This window comes from Alosa pseudoharengus, unplaced genomic scaffold (assembly GCF_046254945.1).
Source record: "Alosa pseudoharengus isolate Yale_2024_CS ecotype anadromous, Long Island Sound unplaced genomic scaffold, YU_APseudo_1.1 YU_APseudo_1.1_scf_10, whole genome shotgun sequence".
Lineage (NCBI taxonomy): Eukaryota > Metazoa > Chordata > Actinopteri > Clupeiformes > Clupeidae > Alosa > Alosa pseudoharengus.
The window spans coordinates 36901732-36913749 of NW_027468565.1; the positions used below are offsets into that span (position 1 = coordinate 36901732).

Sequence of the window (12018 nt, forward strand, 5' to 3'; positions counted from 1 at the left end):
TATCAGTGCTGGTGCGACGTCTGTTGGCAGGCCGACTCATCAAAGATTTATGTGGCCGGTGCCCTGCTGTCTTAACCTCAAATATCAGGCGCTAGGTGCCCCCCAGAGAGGCTATGATCTAGTGTCTGACTGAGAGTGCAGTGAGTGAGTGAGTGCATAAAGTTAACAAACAAGGAATTTGACTCCGGTTAATCTTTGCTCTCAAAGTACAACACTCACTTAACATATAAGAATAAAAAAATTAAAAAACATAAAAAGAATAAAATAATAAAAACAGAACAGTAAGAATAGAATGAAGGGCAGTAAAATATGGCTATGTACGTATAATAATAAATGGTAACACTTTACTTGACGGGTGAGTTCATAACACATTCATAGCTGCTGTCATAAACTGGACATAAAGCATTCATGACTGTTTCATGAGACATGACTCAACATTCATACCAAACCTTTCATGAATGTGGAAGACAGAACGACGACAACTTGTCAAAATAAAAGTCCAACATCGAATTTGTGTAACCTGGATACCATTAATTTAATCTCTCCAGCCTTTGTAAATATTTCATGAATATCTTATGAAGTCTACATTGAATGTCACTTTACTATACAAGTTGTGAAGTATTCGTAATCACTGAGTTTAACACTGGGAGGTGAACTAGCCTACATTCAGCTGACCCATATTTGTGTAACTTGGAACGGTTGGACATGATTTGCTTGACCATGTTCTGTTGCTTTGGCACTGGAGTAGCCCATTGAATCAGATGTGACGTGATCAGGTAAGAGGTTTAGAACGAAAAAGGCAATGTTGTTTTGAGATTGTAGGACTTTTATTTTGACAAGTTGTCGTCGTTCTGTTCTCCACATTCATGAAAGGTTTGGTATGAATGTTGAGTCATGTCTTATGAAACAGTCATGAATGCTTTATGTGCAGTTTATGACAGCTGCTATGAATGTGTTTTGAACTCACCCGTCAAGTAAAGTGTTACCGAATAAATACAGCAGTTGCAGGGTCGGTGGCTGAGAAACTGTTTTTTAGCTTCTCACTGTACAGTAGCTTCTTTTAGCTACCCTGACCTCCTTCGTCAGCTTGTTCCTGGCCTGCTTATACAGGTCCCGGTCCCCACTCCTGTAGGCCTCCTCTTTGGCTTGGCGTAGCTTCCTAAGATTAGAAGTGAACCAAGGTTTGCTGTTATTGTATGTGTGGAAGGTCTTAGTTTGCACACAGATGTCCTTGCAAAAACTGATATAGGATGTTACAGTATCAGTGAGGTCAGTGAGGTCATTGAGATCTGTAGCTGCAGCTTCAAAAATGTTCCAGTTGGTGCAGTCAAAGCAAGCCTGCAGCTCCAGCTTTGATTCCCTTGTCCATTTCTGTACAGTCTTTGCCACAGGTTAAGAAGTGTTTCTGCCTGTAAGTTGGGATGAGGTGAAGCAGACAGTGGTCTGAGAGTCCTAGAGCTGCCCGGGAAACGGCACGATAAGCATCTTTTAAAACTGTGTAAGAGTGGTCCAATGTGTTTTTGTCCCTGGTGGGAATCTTGATATGCTGTTTGTATTTGGGGAGTTCCTGATTGAGATTGGCGCTGTTAAAATCCCCAACAATAATGGCGAGAGAGTCCGGGTGTTTTTTCTGAATGTCTGTTATCTGGTCAGCTAGCTGTTGTAGCGCGTCTACTACGCAGGCTTGTGGCGAAATGTAGACAATGTAGAGAATTCCCGCAGAGAATAGAGGGGCTTACAGTTTATGAAGAGTTCTTCCCTTGTAAAAGTTACTGGTGAAATATTGCAGAAAACATAATAAACACACAAAAACAAACAAAGTACTAGAGAGCGAAGTACCGAGGCAGCCATTCGCGGCGCCATCTTGGAGCTGCTCACGCACCACACAGACCTCCATTACTGAAGAACAAAACAACTCATGGCCTTACCATACAGATCCTCTCCAGTCAGACACAAACAGATATTTTGTGGCACCAGACGCTTAATGATTTGACTGCATTTACAGTGTGTCCTTAGGCTGACGAGACATACCCATATCAAGATGTAGGGTCTGGGAACTATCCATTGGCATTCTTCAATCCGAGAGGCGGGATAAATGGTTGTCTTTCAAATTTCCTCTGCATGCAATAGGATAGCGATACAACTCATGAGTCCCATGCATTTTCCCACCAGCGAAGCTAGTTGACTAGTTAATCAAACTTTTGCCAATTTAAAAAAAGCTTAACTCGAGTCATGATTCAAAGACCGCTGTTCATCAGCAACAGCATCCATCTTCTTTGTTTTCAAGTAGCAGGGAATTCACACGGAACCGTCGCCGACTCTCTATACACAATGTGATTGGCCTGATCGAAGTTTAATTTTTCCAGCTCGCAAGCCAATGGAGAGTTGCTAGACTACCCTGGCTGCAAATTACATTTGCTGCCACTAGGGTCCGTCTAGATTTCTAGTATGTCCTTACTACTTACGATTTCTAGTATGTCCTTATCTCCTATTGCTAGTATGTTCTTACAATATGCATGGACATAGACTTCACATATGTGTTATTTCATGGTGCTTTTCCGTCATTATCACTGTAGCTAGTCTTTTGGCATAATTCTCTCAGACCATTCGTTTTTTTATGGATGGCACAGCGCTGTATTTTATACACAACTGTATTTGGCAATTAGATAAGAATGTGCAAATTAATTGCATTTCTTTTGTTAGCAAATTTTCCCATTGCATTTTCAGACGAATATGAAGTTGTTCTGCATCTTTAATAAGCTGGTAATGGTATGAGGTCCAGAAAGGATCCTCAAGGAATGAGAGTTGAATGAACTTGATGAATATCAGAGCACTAATAAATAATTTAGAATGGGATTTATTTATGATCTGCCAGCCCTCTACCCGCAGAGAAGATAGATAAGGTGTGAAATAGAGAGAGAGAGAGAGAGAGAGAGAGAGGAAAAGAGACAGAGAGAGAGAGAGAGAGACTCCAGATGGGGCATCGCTTTGTTCTACCATAGATGGTTAGGCTCTCAATATTACTAGCCTGCTCTGTCACATGGGCACATTTTGTAGGGGCCACGTGATTTTGTAGAATCTGTGTTTCATAAATCTTGACACACGTGCACCATATATGATAAAAACAAGGTCTCTGATATCCATCTTGTTCCTGCTGAAGTCTATCTATCATTTTCAAAGCAAGGAGACTGTTGCTAAGGAAACCTCATGCAAGTCTAGAGGTCAGACTTCCTTTTGCGTTTTTTTTATGTGTAGACTGATGAAATCAGTATGATATGGACTGAGGAAATATGATATAAACTAATGAAATTAATATGATGGTAACAAGGAAATTAGCCCAGCTTCCGAGGCTATTATCGTTCCAGCAGATACCTCCTCTTCATTTTGCAGGAATCCTTCAATCAGGCTGCACTGTGATTGCTCACCCTAAGGACACATCCTCAAAAGCCACCTTGTCAATTGTGTTGCTATGACGCCAATTGGAAATCATGGTTGGCGTGATGTGTAATGCACAGTGGGAATAACAAGGAGAGAGGATGGCTCTAGGTACTGATTAAACGGGAGTCAGCACATCAGGAAGTCTGGACACAGGGTGTCCTTGATCCGCTGTCACCTTTAGCAGCCTCCTCCTCTGCATTTTCAATCGGGGCAGCAGTGTGCTTGGCAAGGTCACACTGTACTGTACACTGTGTGTGTGTGTGTGTGTGTGTGTGTGTGTGTGTGTGTGTGTGTGTGTGTGTGTTTAACATTTAATGACGGCCCATTGATTGATGAAGGATCAAGGAGTTTTTTTAATTTATTTTTTTATCTGTAGCCTAGGCCCAGGTAGCACCCGATGCGCAATGGACGCACTGTGTTATTCATAGGGAAGCACTTGTGTCAAGGCAGCTTAGTTAGTCCCAACCTGAATGAGATTTTGAACGAGGTTGTGAGAGTGGTGAATTTCATCAAGACCCGGCCCTTAAAAGCGCGTCTATTCTCCGCACTTTGCGAGGAGATGGGAGCTGACCAAAAGGCTGTAATTTCTCCTTCATTTCCCCCCTTTGGGGCTTAAGGCCACAAAAAAATTTTAGTAATCAAAGAGAAATAAAAAAGAAAAATCCAATTTCAAATAACATTTTCCAAAAACATTTCCGGGTCATCATATCAGGGTAAAACTCATTTCACAATTTAATATCATTCTATCAAATCTTTTGTCCAGTTTTATTTATCCAAACAGAATCCATTAATGTTAACATAATATTCAAGGACGAACCACCTAAAAATTGTTCTATCCCTGTCACACCTACTATGTTAAGGCAATCTTTACTAGTACACAGTCGAGATGCAGAGCATGCAGAATCATCAGAAGTCCTGTAGGGAAAAACACGCATTTGAAAAGACTTTTCTTGGCACACCCAGCAGGTCTCATTCGTCCCTGCTACAGTTGTTCTAGCTTGGAAAGCCACTTCACAGGCTTTATTAGAACCACAGATCTCCTCCTCTGGAGAAGTGGGCATAATCAGTAAGAACACACAGAATAGCAACACTAGCCCCACTCTACTCCCAGTTACAAAACAACAAAGACTATTCTATCTTCAACAGCAGAGCTGGCTTGGGTTTTTAGGCCCTCCCCAGGTCACTGTCCAGCGATGATTAAATATCTAGCTAAACTGGAAATAAAACAGTGCTAGTTTAGTGTATACTGATATCTTGTTTCTACTTTTAATATCCACCATTGATTTGGATGATGGATGGTTGAATCCACTAATTTAAATAGACACTGGTGTACCACACTAATTGATTTCCCTACCCTCAAAGGACTTCACACTTTACTTAGTAAAATGTGTAACAATCAGAGTATACTTCTCTTCATTTGCAGTCCAATACTTTCTAGTTGTAATGCAGGTTAAAACAGCAGGATCTTGCAACACTTCCCTTATCCCCGATGGAAAATATATCCAAAGGCCTACTGGCGAAGTTTGCCAAAACCTCCACTGGTCAACCTCAAGCATAAAGTCACAATCCGTTGAGATAATGTTCCGGTTCTTTCACCACTCTGCAGTGTGACAGATGAATCCAAGAGTCTCTTTCCGCAATTCTCACTGGTGTAGACAACAGAACTTGATACGGTCCGCGCCACCGTTCTTCATTCCAGCGTTTTCTTCGAAAGTCCTTAACAAGCACTGGGTATGTATCCAGAAAACTTTGAGGCAAAGCCAACACCACCTGTTAAGAAACAAAAGATAGAGCAGCAATCAGTTCTCGCATGTAACCAGACAAGGTACCAACTACATGAGGTTAGGATTAGGTAAACCTGGAATTGGCATGGGACGGGCAGTCAAAATCTCAAATGGGCTTAACCCTTTTGATCTTGATGCACGGCCTCTGAGGTAGAGGAGAACCAAAGGTAGAGCAGTCAACCAATTCCATCCCATTATTTTAGTCAGTTTATCTTTCAACATTCCATTAACATTCTGGCCATTTTGAAAACATATCTACAATTACAAGGCAATATTCATAACTTTTGCATTTTGTTAATTGATCAATTGAATAAAATCCATTATAATATATTCAAACGGGTCTGATGGTGGTGGGTGATGCCCTCCTTGGGTTCTCACTGTGGGTGCGGTGTTATGTTTTAGACAGGTAATGCACCTATCACAGTAAGCAGCTGCCGCGGTGGTGAATCCTGGTGCAAAATAAAGTTGTTCTATTGTTTTTACCATAGCTGTTGCACTCGCATGATCTAAAGCATGAGTGACTTTATCAACTATATGAAAACATGATTTTGGTAAAACAGGCTTGCCTGTTGGAGTATGTAGCCACAAATCATCATTATTCTTTTTACAATTTTTCCATTTTCTTTTTTCTTTTGTATCTGCCGATTTTTGTGCTTCTTTTAAAGCTTGACCTGATGTCACTATATCTGGTATATGCAAATTCAAATTCAAAAACAATTGTGTTTTGTTCGAAAGTCTTAAAAACTGTGGTGGTATCCTCCTCTCAACTCCCCCCTTCGCGGCACTTTTAGCAGCCGAGTCAGCCCTCTCATTCCCAAGGCTGACCTCATCAGCGCCTCTAATATGCACTGCACACTTAACCACTGCTAAAGCAGAAGGAAGCTGAATTGCCTCCAGCAACAATACAATGAACTCTTTATGTTGTACAGGTTTACCAGTAGCCGTAAGAAAGCCTCTTTCTTTCCATATTGCTCCATGGTCCTGAACAATTCCCCAGCAATAACGACTATCAGTGTATATGCAAAGAGATTTTCCAGCTGCCAACACACAAGCTCAAAAGAGTCCTATCAACTCAGCAGATTGGGCAGAAAAAATTGGAGGGAGCGAGTAAGATTCAACCACTTCAAATTGATTCACCACAGCGTAGCCACTCCCTACCACTCCAGATTCCAAGCGTAATGAGGAACCATTGACAAAGTCAGGGTTAGTAAGGGGTTCCTCAGATATATCAGGACGAGGTTTAGTACAAATTGTTATGACATCACAGCAATCATGGCTTTCGCCATCTTCGGCGGTAGGTCCCAAAGCTGGAGCTGAAGCTAAAGCTTGTTTCAATATCACAAAAGCAGTCTCACAGTCGTCAGTCCAATTTACAATGTCAGTCAAACTCTTACAAGCATTTGCGCACGTTCGGAGAGTTTGTGCCTTCTCCGAGAAGTCTAAAATCCAAACACGACAATAACCAATCATTCCTAAGAAGCTTAACAATTGCTGCTTTGTCCTGGGTCTCGGACAGCCAGTAATTGCAGTGATGCGTGACGCATCCAGGGCCCTGCAGCCAGGAGTAAGTATATGACCCAAGTACTTAACTTGCTCTTGGCAGAGTTGCAACTTTTCTTTAAGAGACTTTAAGTCCCACCCTGGCCAGGTATTTCAGCAATGCCACTGTGTCAATCAGGCATGATTCTTTTGATGGACTTCCTAATAAAACATCATCAACATAAGAAATAACAGTACTTCCTGCCAGTGGAGTAAATTGTGTCAGACAGGCCACTAATGCCTCATTAAACACTGAAGGTGATTCTGTGTATCCCATAGGCAAACAACTCCAAGTATACCTTTGACCTTTAAAGGTGAAGGCAAACCAAAATTGAGAGGCAGGATGTACTCTTATCGTAAAAAACGCATTTTTAATATCAATTACAGAATAAAACTTCGCAGTGGATGGCAGACTAGAGAGAATTGTGCAAGGATTTGGCACAATAGGATGCCTCGGGTGAATAGCGTCGTTAACAAGTCTTAAATCTTGCACAAATCTCCAAGTGCCATCAGACTTCTTAACGGGTAACTTCGACGGGTAATGCAATGTTTTTGCGCATATTTTTAATGGTTGAGCAGTAGATAGAGTCCCAAAGTCATAACTATCAGCTGCCCAGAGATTATCTGGAACAGCGGCTAACAGATCTGCTTTCTCTTTTAAAGAGAGAACCCTCCATTTATTGGGTTGGGTTAATGAGGGTATTAAACATGCAGAGAGCTCTTTCTGCACAGGAGTAACTTTCAAAGAACACTATGCATCTTGCATGCATCTTGTGATGGCTAATAAAACAAATTTAGGGTTTCTTGGACTCCTGTCCAATCTTTAGCATTAACACACGCTTTCACAAACGGCCCTAAATCAATCCAATTATCTTGGGCTTTCACCAAAGCAACATGTGGATAAGAATTTGGGTTTGCAAACAAATATTTCAGACCTGGAGACAGGTCTACTACTACTGCAGAGTAGATTTTAGAGGTCAATACGCCGGCTACATCAATAGTCTCAATACTATTTCCTATCTGGACCACTCTTTCACATACAGCTGATCTGGAGAGCCTTGAAAACATGCGATTGTACACTGAAATTGCTCAGGGGTTTCTGTCTTTTCTAGAACCGAGATCGGAGATTTTAATGCTAAACTAATGTCTTTACACTCATATCCTATCTTTGTGGGGTTAACTTTCTGACAATACAGATAAATGGGCCCTTCTAGACCTACTCCTTCAGGAGAAAGAAAAAGTGTAAGATTTAATTTACACATTAGATCTCGGCCTAGTAAATTTTCAGGGCAAACACTGCTCAGGAGAAAAGAATGTTCTACTGTCTGATGTTCATATTGAACCACTAAAGGGGTAGAAACTGGTTCTGCCACTGATTGGCCTGAAGCTCCTGTTACATATATAACTCTATTGCTTTTTAATGTTAAAAACTTACAACTATCTTTCCTTCCAAGTGTGCTAACATCCGCTCCTGTATCAACTAAAAAAGATACATCATTACCATTCAGAGAAAGAGTTAGCTTAGGTTGTGTGGCAGCATTCAAAGTCAGTTGTGGATAAAGTTCATAGGGTGATACAGAAGTGTTGGTGAGGGGTCCCGGAGTCCCCTGTTCAGAGTCCTCCCTGTCCTATTCAGAATTTCCATTCTGTGTCCAGACCGGACCCTGAGGGCGTCGTTGTGGTGATTTATCCCCGTCTTGTCTCCAATCACCCTGTTTCGGACAATATCTCGCTATGTGTTCTACGTCTCCACAATTCCAGCAACCGTTTCTTTCAGTCCACCTAAATCCTGTTCTCCTTACTCCACAAAGTTTGTTAACTGCTGAAGCCACTCTTCCCAAGAATTCTCTAGCAGTCTGTTGTAAGCTGAGAAATAGCCATTTTAGTCCAATCTTCAGTAGGTGAATACTTGCAGGGGCTTAGGGGCAGGAACAGCCAAAGCCAGCTGTGGTGTAGGGGGTGCTGAAGGGAATGGTGGTGGAGATTTACGGACTATAAGGGCTGGAGGTCAGGTTCACTCGTCTGCACATAGACTTCAGTTGAAATGTCCATAGCTCCGCACAAACCTTCTCTCTCTCTCTCTGGCCCTGCTCTTTCTGTTCCATAACTTTTCTCTTCTCCTCTCTTTCCCTCGCTTCTCTTTTCCCACTTATCAAACAAATCATACTTAAAAGGCCTAGCCTTCCTTTCCATCTTAGCCCTACATTCAGTTAACCTTTCCAAAACTCAACGTACCATCTAAAGGAAATTTTCCTTCAGTCCATCTACTCCACTTATTCAATAAACATTCATCTACACATTCAGGTCCATATTTCTTATCCATATTTTTTAAACATCCATAATTATGTATACCTTTGGGCAATTTAACAGTTTTACTATTACTAGTCCCCATAGCAGTGTCCCTTTAATATATTTTTATTAGCCAAATTACCTCACGCCTAAAACAGAGCAAACTATCAGAGTACAATAGCAAGGTTCTCAACCAATCCAATCCCCGTATCAAGCGCTTTAAGCCAATCCTACCGATTGCTTCTCTTAGCAGATCCTTTATCGATTGCTCTTCGGCTGTGCTCACAAGCCAACCTTTCTACCTTCCTACAAGTAGAGCAGATTGCTTCGGTGGCACCCCGGCACACAAGCCAATTCTTAACTACAAAGCGGTAGAAAAAAATCGCTTCCCACTCACCACCTAGGTGCCTGTGACCACAATATGGTAATACCGTATCCGAGACACAGGATGACTCCCTTTAGGCAAGGATGGGTCCCGCGGGCGTTGTTGCCTTTTTTCCACGGTATTGTCCCAAAATCAAAAATAGATCTCCCGTAAGGCCTTTTCGGGTCCTAAGCCTTCCAGGTTTCACCGCCGCGTCTCGGAGTTAGGTATCCCACCGCTGCCACCAAAATGTGGTCAAAAATATCCAGGCAACACTCAGGTGTGAGGAACCACTGCAGGTTTATTCACGATATCGGGAGCAGGTCACTAGCAACATCATGTTCCAGTAACACTACTCAAAGTTCTCTAGGGCGAAGCCCCATCTTATACATGTTAATTACATTGGTAATACAAATCACATGAGTACAATGGTCTTTTCCAAAAATCCTCATACATGCAGAAATACAACAATACATATACACTTCTTGGACATAGCATGTGATCCATGCACCATACGCAAGTCATGTGGCTACTCCAAGTAAGTAGATAATTGGTCAATACAATACATATACATCCTTCAGCATTCTCTTGCCATAGTCTAGTTCCTGTCGGGATATTCCTAATATTACTGCCTCAGGCAGAATACCCTTAACTCGTGACAAAGGGGGTCGCATGACCTTTATTAGAAAATCATGACATGGAAAGAGCAAATGACAGACAAAGCAAAGTTGATGCACAGTATTGAATGTATAGAAAGCATATACAGAATATAAAAAAATTTTAGTAATCCAAAATTTCTCCTTCAATCCCATGTATTGAACAGTAGGCCTACATCACATCCCTGCAAAGTTTATTTCAAAAATATTTCCCAACCAGCAGTGTGTGTACTGGATTATGGATCCATTTAATGCAGAACATTAGTATTTCATTGAATATATTGTACAATGCTGTAAAATATTGGCCTGTGCTTTCTAATGTTGCTGGAAAACAGTAATATGTGTGTTTAATTTACAATGGCACATTATGTAATTGTTTATTATTATATCTGCATCACCAGCTGATTTTAACTCTGCTGAAAAGGATATATTTAGAACTTGTCATTATTTCAATAAATTTGACCTTTTTTAAGCTTGACCTACCACTTTCGTAGAGCGATGAGGGACAGGTGGGGCTCGAAAATGCCCCCTTGATCAAAGTGGGGAATGAAAGATAAAGTTTGAGAACCACTGATGTAAGGGTAAGATGGATGGAGACTAGGACAACGTTGCCCTGTGTGTGTGTGTGCGTGTGTGTGTGTGTATGTGCATGCAAGTGTGAGTGTGTGTACAGTATGTGTGTATTATGTGCAATCCCCATGGGTTTTCCTCAGTTTGAAGGTTGTGTTTGCTTGAGTGCTGATGCGTGGGTCACTGTGTTGGTCAGGTGAAGCTGCTGGGGGTTTACTTCATCTCATCGCGGGAGTTCCTGGCCAACGCCTACGTGCTCACTGTGCTCCTGTTCTCCGCGCTGCTCCTGCAGAGGACCTTCCTCCAGGCCTCCTACTACGTGGCCATCGAGAACGGCATCAACCTGAGAGGGGCCATACAGGTACCAATGGGGAACATTTAGTTCAGCCAGACCACTCAAAAGATGGCGTCACTAAATACAGTTAGACAGGAACTGAAACATGGAAACAGTGTCCGAGTCCAGATTAATATGTGCAGGAATTTGTCCTCATTTTATCCAACTCTAGAACAAAAGTTAGACATGCACTTGATTATGATGTACTGTATATACCTACAGTATAGTCAGATGTATGTGTACCTAAAGTTTTTCTACAGCTGCATTTAAAAACGGACTATTTTTTGTTGTCCAAACTAGATGAAGGTCTACAACAAGATTATGCGTCTCTGCACATCAAACTTGTCGATGGGCGAGATGACCGTGGGCCAGATATGCAACCTGGTTGCCATCGACATCAATCAGCTCATGTGGTTCTTCTTCTTGTGTCCAAACCTGTGGGCCATGCCAGTTCAAGTAAGCCAGCCAATCAAATACTTCTCGTGAGGTTCATTTTCAGTTCTTATGGCCAGTATCATCTTGACCCATTGGCCTGGTGAACACCTGAGCAATTGTTTGTTGGAAAAACAAGCAGCATTGATTAGCAAACGCATAGATGTTACACAGCTTTGACCTTATTGGTCAACTTTGTTGTCCATCTATTTCTTTTCTGCTGTTTGCAGTTCAATACTGTATACTGCCACTGCTATCTGCTACTGTCAGTTGTTCAGTTCAATAGGATAGCATGTACAGTATGTCTTTCCATTTATGTCTCTATGATAAGTTGACCAGTTTGTAGCTGATAGTATAGATTGCTGTTCCCCTTCATCCAGACATTCTTAATGATTACCGATACACACTCAACTCTAATCCTTTCTATTGGATCATTCCTCCTCTTCTGCTCTTTGCAGAATAGAGGTTGTTATCTTTTGTACCAGATGTATACATTAACCTGTGCAACCCAACTGTTGATATGGTGCTATGTAAACAGAGCAGTGGTAATTATTCTTGGTATTGATTTATTCAACCCCCTTTGTTTATGTTTATATTTATGGTTCTTAGTAG

At 41.5% G+C, this 12018-nt stretch overlaps 1 protein-coding gene across 1 annotated transcript in view; it reads left to right on the plus strand.

Moving 5' to 3' along the window:
* Nucleotides 1-12018, plus strand: part of abcc8 (ATP-binding cassette, sub-family C (CFTR/MRP), member 8) — a 75380-nt gene that overhangs the window by 16194 nt on the left and 47168 nt on the right. The window contains exons 7-8 of the mRNA XM_076271460.1: nucleotides 10837-11001; nucleotides 11275-11430. Coding sequence (XP_076127575.1) covers nucleotides 10837-11001; nucleotides 11275-11430 — 321 coding nt within the window. The remainder of the gene's footprint in view (nucleotides 1-10836; nucleotides 11002-11274; nucleotides 11431-12018) is intronic.